This window comes from Trichechus manatus, unplaced genomic scaffold (genome assembly GCF_000243295.1).
Source record: "Trichechus manatus latirostris isolate Lorelei unplaced genomic scaffold, TriManLat1.0 scaffold00050, whole genome shotgun sequence".
NCBI classification, from domain to species: Eukaryota; Metazoa; Chordata; class Mammalia; order Sirenia; family Trichechidae; genus Trichechus; species Trichechus manatus.
This window is the reverse complement of record NW_004443986.1, coordinates 3,237,369-3,246,150: the sequence shown is the minus strand read 5'-3', so window position 1 is coordinate 3,246,150 and position 8,782 is coordinate 3,237,369. Positions and strand designations below refer to the sequence as shown.

Genomic DNA, 8,782 nt, shown 5'->3' with positions numbered 1-8,782 from the left:
TCTCTATGGAGAGCAAGTATACCAAAATTATAAACGCACATACTGTTTGACCTAGAAATGCCACTTCTGGAAATATATTCACAAGCTTACCCACATATGTGCAAAACCATATGTATATATATCAGCATGTTCACTTACTTTTGTAAGACTACAGCCATTAAGAACCCTATGGAGCACAGTTCTACTCTGAAAAACATGGGATTGCCATGAGTCAGAACTGACTAGATGGCAACGCGTTTGGCTTGGCACCCTGTGTCAGCCAGCTGCTTGGTGACTTTGTTAAGTATCTGTAGGTAAATATTTTATACATATAAAATGTAAAAGTAGAGTTTATACATGATCAAAACAATCTAAACATAAAAGATTGAGAATAATTTAAATATCCATCTTTGGGGGGGATTCATTAAATAAATGAAAGTATATTCACATAATGGAACAGCAAAAAGAGGAGCCCTGGTTGTACAGTGGTTAAGTGCTAGGCTGTTAACGGAAAGGTCGCCGGTTCTAACTCATCAGCAGCTCCATGGGAGAAGGATGTGGCAATCTGCTTCCATAAAGACTACAGCCTTGGAAACCCTAAGGGGCAGTTCTACTCTGTCCTGTAGAGTTTCTGTAAGTCAGAATTGACTCAACGGCAACAGGTTTTATAATGGAATATTATACACAAGCAAAATGGAATGATATCCAAAATATGCTGTTACGTCAAAAAAAAAAGCAAATATATGTGTATATTATGCTAGTACACTGTGTTTTGTTTTATTTTGTTTTTAAAGAAAGGAATATATACATACACATGGACATGCATATAGATATACATGATACATATACATATATAGATGCATGACCTGAAAACCTTCGGAAGGATGCATGAGAAATGGTAACATTGCTTACTTCTGGAAGGTAGAAGTAGGAGAAAGACTTTTTACCTTTTGAATTTTAAACCATCTAAATTTATAATCTATTTTAAAAGAAAAAAATGTAAAATTTTAAATAACAATTTACCAAATGATACTGATAGGGAGCCAGCCCTGGGAGGCTCTTGTTTTAGACAGCTCAGAGAGTACAGCTACTATTTTTTAAATTTTTTTCTCTCAACTTAAGTTCCTCACCATCTGATGTGTTTGTTCCTGAGACTTTAGACCAAAGGTCACTTGCTTTTATACAGTTTGTACTCTAAGAATCATTTCACATTTTTGAATTTTTGAAAAAAAAATTTTGTGATACAGGAAAATTAAATACAATTCATATTTCAGTGTCCATGAATAAAATTCTACAGGAACACTTCTATGCTCTTCATTTACATATTGTCTCTGGCTACTTTTATGCTATAAGGGCAGAGTTAATAGTTGCAAAAGAGACTGTATAGCCTCTAAAGCTTAAAATATTAACTATCTGGCCCTTAACCGGAAAATGTTTTTGGGCCCATGGTGTAGAGCATCTCTACTTCAATTTCTACCAGATTTCTAATGATACTTGGTACAAGATTTCAGGAGACTCAAAGTTTTGTTTTGTTTTCAAATTAAAAATTTTGTTTTTTAGATTTTATAAAAAATATTAATAATATCTGGCTATTTACATATTGGAGCCCTGGTGGCGCAGTGGTTAAGAACTCAGCTGCTAACCAAAATGTGGGTCGTTCAAATCCCCCCCTGCTCCTTGGATACCCTATGGAGCGGTTCTGCTCTGTCCTAAAGGGTCGCTATGAGCCACAATCAACTCGACTGCAGCAAGTTTTTTATTTGCATATCTTTTTATTTTTGTGGCAACTCACAGTGTACAAACAGACCAAGTGGGAGTTCCCTGTCTATATATTTTTCAATGCCATTTCGATTTTAACTCTCTGAAAAAAAAATTTTAAGAAAGTTATTTGACTTCCTTATTCTTTAGATTAAGATAAAAAAATTATAATATTAACTGCAGTAAAGGATAAGAGAATTATGAATTGGATATATAAGATGCTTTAAAAATGTTATTTGAAACCCTTGGAGGATCCTGTGCCTCAAAGGAAGCAGACTCTGTGCATACTTAATAAGCATAAATTTAAAAAAAAATTAACAGCACTCATCATATGAAGTATCTGTCATTGAATAACCCTATGTGGTGCCAAATATTTGTCAGTTGCAGAAAGTGTTAAGTAACAAACTTAAGTTGTTAATAAATTTAATTTAGTCCACAAACTTAAAATATAAGTAAATTTTAAGTAAGGATAAATCAGACAACTTTTAGATTTACGACAGAAAACTATTTATGATAGAAAGCTAGCATTTGCTAACTCTTCAAACTCACTGGAGACAGAACTGATATTTGTTTATACAATTGTAATATAATGTACATAAGAATCTCCCAGCTAGCTTGTTAAAATACAAATTCCTAGACCTCACCTCCAGAAATTCTGATTCAGTAGGTTAAGGTGGGACCTGAGAATTTACATTTCTAATAAGCTTTCTGGTGATACTAATGCTGCCGGCCGCTTGCTATAGACTACATTGCTACGATTTATAAATCTGGATTCGTACTTTAAGTCTAGTTGAAAGTACTAGAAGTTTAAATCTAATTCCACTGTGTATTTTGACTGAAATTTAATCTCATGACTTAATTCCACATTTTCTTTGTTTAGTAACAAGCCATTGATGGTTATTCACCACTTGGAGAACTGTCAATACAGCCAAGGTAATTTTAGCTCCTAAAATCTTAGTACACTTCCAACATGAAGGAGAAAGGGACCTGATGAGAATAGTTAAGAAGCACTTAGCAAATTCTAAAACATTTTGTTAAAAAAAAAAAAAAAACAGCAGAGTACCACTCTGAAGGTGCTTAAAGAGTACAGTGATGGCTAGCAATCTTTAAATATATTTATATTATACTGTCTTTTAGAATTTAATCTCCCTCACCTCCAGAAAAAGAGTGGGAACACCTGGGGAAAGATAAAGTTGTTTTAACCCATTTATTAGCCAATGACTCACATGAAATTATAGAACTAGAGATTCCTTAATGGAATTATCCTTTGGTGTTTCCATGGACAGACTCTGTCCCCGAGTGGAGAACAATGAGGGACAAACTGGCAAGTGGTCAGTAAACTATTTATGTTCAAGTTGTAAACGTAAACAAATAAAAAATGCTAGCTTAATTTTGCTATGTCATATTAAAGATACCTTGATCTTTGAAACTAACTGGCATTATGTTTTCCTCCACAGCACTGAAAAAAGTATTTGCCCAAAATGAAGAAATACAAGAAATGGCTCAGAATAATTTCATTATGCTGAATCTCATGGTACAAGTCCTCGTAATGTTTTCTTAACCTCATAATTCAAAGGAAAATTTGATTCTTTTTTTCTATTTTGAGAACAGAAAGAGCTAAGTCTTAGTAGATATAGAACGTTATATAGAAGCACAAAAGTCCAGAACATGCAATTTACTGAAAATCTACTTATCTAAAATATTTGAAAAATAAACCATCAAAAGCAATCTAATCCAATAACATTCATTTTTCCCTCTCCCGCTAGCATGAGACCAACGATAAGAATTTATCACCTGATGGGCAATATGTACCTAGAATCATGTTTGTGGGTATGTGTGTAATCTCATTTAGTCAGTTTTACAAAATCTAGTAGAATGTTGAGCATTCTCGCTTTTTTTTAAAAATACTAGTTCAAGTATTATTGCTGTCAAAGGGAAGTCATTTCTAACCCAACACATTTTTAAACAGCTCTTATTTCTATAATTAAAATCACTATATCTATAGTTTGTAAATTTTAATTAACTCGAGGTATTAAATCAATATCAGAATGCACTTTCAGTACACTTCTCCAAACTGGATTTACAGAGAGCTTTGATACATGAAAGTGTGAATTCAGTATTAAAGTGTAGACTCATCATGAATTCACATGTATGAAAACTGATTTTGCTTACAAATTTGCTTAACATTGGTTTTAGAGGAAGAAGCAAGAATGATTATAAGAATATTTTAAATAATACTTCAATGTGTTGTTGTTTCTTTGCAGATCCCTCTTTAACAGTCAGAGCTGATATAACTGGAAAATACTCTAATCGATTATACACATACGAACCTCAGGATTTACCAGTGTGTAAGTATTCACAAATTAGCTTGAACAGTGGTAGTAGCTGACCCTTGCCTGTAACAAGGGTCAGTAGCGCCTGATACCAGTGCTTCTCAAAGTGCAATACACAAGCCAGAATCACTGGGGTTGGTGGTGGTACCCATACCCTTTGCTGTTGAGTCAATTCTGACTCATAATGACCCTATAGGACGGAGTAGAATTGCCCCATCGGGTTTCCAAGGAGCGGCTGGTGGATTCAAACTGCTGACCTTTTGGTTAGTAGCCGAGCTCTTAACCACTGTGCCACCAGGGCTCCTTGGTGGTGGTATTGGTCTTTAAAATGCAAATTCCACTTGGGGAACATCTAGCTCAATTGGCATAACACACTTTGTAAAGAAAATGTTATACATTCTACCTTGGTGAGTAGCGTCTAGGGTCTCAAAAGCCTGTGAGCAGCCGTCTAAGATACTCCACTGGTCTCACCCCTTCGAGAGCATAGAAGAATGAAGAAAACAAGATACAAGGGAAAGATTAGTCCAAAGGACTAATGGACCACAACTGCCATGGCCTCCACCAGACTGAGTCCAGTACAACTAGATGGTACCTGGCTACCACCACTGACTACTCTGACCGGGATCACAACACAGGGTCCTGGACAGAGCTGGAGAAAAATGTAGAACAAAATTCTAACTCATAAAAAAAAGATCAGACTTACTGGCCTGACAGAGACTGGAGAAACCCTGAGAGTATGGCCCCTGGACACCCTTTTAGCTCAGTAATGAAGTCACTCCTGAGGTTCACCATCCAGCCAAAGATTAGACAGCCCCATAAAACAAAATGAGACTAATGGGGCACAACAGTCCAGGGACAAGGACTAGAAGTCAGGAGAGGACAGGAAAGCTGGTAATAGGGAACCCAAGGTTGAGAAGGGACAGTGTTGACATGTTGTGGGGTTGTTAACCATTGTCATAAAACAATATGTGTACTAACTGTTTAATGAGAAACTATTTGTTCTGTAAATCTTCATCTAAAGCACAATAAAAAAAATTTTTTTTAAAAAAGCAAATTCCAGTCTCCCACCTAACCTACCTAGTCAGCATCTCTGGAGCTCCTTGCAATCTGTATTTTAACAGAGATGCCTAGTGATTTTTATGATCACCAGATTCTGAGACCACTAAAACTGAGACAGTAAAACGCGGCAAAGCCGGAACCTGTGAAAGGCGGAAACTTGTCAAAGAAGGAGAACTAAAATATTTTCCACTAAGACAGAGTGATAGAAAAGTGGTAAAACTGCACCCTGTCAAAGGTGGAAAACTTGCAAGACTCAGAAAAACAAGGCAGTCCCATGGAGGTTCTCACAGTTTTTGCTGTAGTGCACGGTACAAGTATACGGCATTAAGAGAGAGAGTCCATTTTCCTGGTGTCAAAAATCACATGCACTTTCTTCAAATTCATGATAAGTAACTATTTTTGTCTTCTTTTAATACTTATAAGAAAGGAGATACAGTCTCACTTGGGACTTAAATTTTTACGTTTACTTTCAACTGTTTTTAATAACAATGATTCTCACATCCAGTGATATAATACAAAATAATCAGTTAAAAAAAAGATGGAAGTCATACTTTCTCAAAATTCCTCTGATAAAATTGACATCTCTGAGTGGTCTAATCCCTAAATTTAAATATGTACCTTTAGCCTAATATTCTTTAATGTCACATTTTCATAACTATTAATTCACATGAGTCAATTTCTGATTCTGGGAGTTAATAGATTATAATGTTTGATACTTTTATTTACTAGTAACATACTATAAATTTACTCTTATTTCAGTGATACAAAACATGAAGACAGCATTAAGACTTATTCAGTCGGAGTTATAAGGGATGATGGGAAAAATGCCTTAACCTCTAAGAGGTCAAATGACATGAAGAAAACCTTCTGGTTAATTGACTAATGCCAAACGTACAAGTATATGGATTTTGTAACACTACCATTTAGTTTTTTTTTGAAATATGGTTGCAATAGTCTTATGATGGTAAAATATTTCAATAAACTTGTTATGAGAATTTGAGCATGACAAAGCAGCAGTTTGATTTCTGACTGCATCCAGTAGCAAAGAAAATGTGTCATGAGTCAAGAATTATGATGGAGACAAGAGGACCTAAATAAGAGGTATCTACACTGACTGTCTCTATTTCTTCACCTCTTATTGATTCCACCAACACATCTAATGTGGATTCTGATCCCTCCACTGCACCAAACCTGCTTGTGTAGGTTGTAAATGATAGCCACCTGTCCAAAGCAAATGGATGCATCTCTATTTGAATTTGTAGCTGCATATTTCAAAGTTAAACACATCCCTCTTCTCTTCCTTCAAATTAAAGCAGATATTTAAAATTCAATTTACAGTAAATTAAAAAACATATCTAAAAAATTGAATTACATGCGTTCCTTAATTTAATGATTGGGTGGACTTTTAAAACTTTAATACATCTTTTAAAAAGTGTAACTATCTTAGGAAGATTGAAGAATTTCTCTGGTTAAGCAGCAGGAAAGGATTATGTCCATTCTGAAATTATCAAACACCCAACTACCAACTCAGTTCTTCACAGGAAGCTTACAGAGGGTCAGTACCATGCCTTCTATTTCTTTAAATAACACAAAAATTTCCTGCAAATGGAAATCACATAATCAGCTGGTAGTAATTCTCAAAAGGGAGAACATGTTTCAGATGGGCAGAAATTTTCATAACTCATTGTATTTAACAAAATTTGAATTGTTTTTGAGATTATAAAGTGCACTGGTCCATGATTTAGATACCTGGTTAATTCCAATGTTTGAGGAGTCAGAGGAAAAAAGCTTTCCTCCAAGATTTATTTGAACACTATTCTGTTAATGTTAAGCAAACTTTTAGTAAACTGACCTACCTGGATATAAATAGGTTGCATGACCATCAGTAATAGGTACTCATGCATTCGATTTGCAAAAGATATTAAATATTCTAGTTTGTTTTTTTTTAATTTTAGGACAAAGTCTGGAGTTAATATTTTAAAACGAATGCTAAGAGATCAAAATGCATTGGCATTCTCTGATTTAACCTATGAAGACTAAAGTAATAAAACTGATTTGATTGTCTCGTAAATAGTGACAGAAAATGCCAGGAGATATTTGCAGTGAGCTACAGGAGAGATCCGTTGACAAATCAGTTGCTATTTTAAGAATTAATAAATAAAATTGAGCATTCACTTATTTTTCTTCAATTACTATAAAAATGTCACTAAATGATAAATTGATTATCTTTTATCATAAAAAGTATATTTAAAAAATCCCATTTTCGTCTAGTTGATTGTGATTTATAGCGACCCTATAGGATAGAGTAGAACTGCACCACAGGGTTTCCAGCGAGTGTCTGGTGGATTCGAACTGCTGACCTTGCGGTTAATAGCCGAGATCTTAACCACTGTGCCACCAGGGATCCATAATATATGTATAGTAAATGTTAATGTATGTTTAATAAAATTATGTATAATAAATATAATTTATGTATGATAGAATATAAAGACATATGGCACAGTTGTTAAGAGCTTGACTGCTAACCGAAAGGTCAGCAGTTCGAACCCACCAGCTGTTCCTTGGAAACCCTGTGGGGCAGTTCTACTCTGTCCTATAGGGTCGCTATGAGTCAGAATTAACTTGACAGCAGCAGGTTTGGTTTGGTTTGGGATAAGGTTATGCCTAAGGAGCCCTGGTGGTGCAGTGGTTAAGTGCTCGGCTGCTAACTGAAAGGTTGGTGGTTCGAACCCACCAGCCTCTCCATGGCAGAAAAATGTGGCGGTCTGCTTCCCTGAAGATTACAGCCTTGGACACCTTGTCAGGCAGTTCTACTCTGTCCTATAGACTGCTATTAGTCAGAATCAATCGATGACAACGAGTTTGTTTTGCTTTTTCACACACACTTGAAATCGCCTCGACAGCAATGGGTTTGTTTCTGTTTGTTTTTACTTCCAATGGTTTTAGCCTTATAACCTTCAAACAATGTTACCCCTTCTGTCTTAGTTATCTAGTGCTGTTATAATGGAAGTACCACAAGTGGGTGGCTTTAACAAACAGAAAGTTATTTTTTCACAGTTTAGGAGGCTAGAAATCCAATTTCAGGGTATCAACTCTAGGTTAAGGCTTTCTCTGTTGGCTCTGGGGGAAGGGCCTTGTCTCTTTTCAGCTTCTGTTTCTTTGTTCCTTGGAGATCTCATGTGGTGTGGCATCTGTCTTCCCCCATCTGTACTCGCTTGCTTAATCTGCTCTTTTATATCTCAGATTGATTTAAGGCACACCTTACACTAATACTGCCTCATTAACATAACAAAGAAAACCCATTTCCAAATGGGATTATAACCACAGATATAGGGGTTAGGATTTGTAACACATTTTGGGGAGGGGGAGACACAATTCAATCCCTAACACCTTCTCTAATACATCTAATGTCAATAAAAAATTACTGACATGAACTACCTGAAATAGTGTGCACAATTCTGTATGTATATGTATTTTTAGAGAATGAACTTTCAGAGCTTTCATTTACATTTCAAAGAAATATAATATTCATAAAATTTACATACTCAAAAATGTTTAAAATAGAGTTGCCAGATAAAATACAGTTAAATTTGAATTTCAGATAAACCACAAATTTTTTGTTTATTTTAAGCATGTCCCATGCAATATTTGGG

General features: G+C 35.2%; 1 protein-coding gene across 1 annotated transcript in view; it reads left to right on the top strand.

Moving 5' to 3' along the window:
• The window catches only part of LOC101350560 (anterior gradient protein 3), an 8,759-nt gene extending 4,584 nt beyond the window's left edge, over positions 1 to 4,175 (top strand). The window contains exons 2-4 of the mRNA XM_023732273.1: positions 3,159 to 3,271; positions 3,504 to 3,567; positions 4,002 to 4,175. Coding sequence (XP_023588041.1) covers positions 3,159 to 3,271; positions 3,504 to 3,567; positions 4,002 to 4,126 — 302 coding nt within the window. The 3' untranslated portion in view covers positions 4,127 to 4,175. The remainder of the gene's footprint in view (positions 1 to 3,158; positions 3,272 to 3,503; positions 3,568 to 4,001) is intronic.
• Positions 4,176 to 8,782: the final 4,607 nt, after the last annotated feature.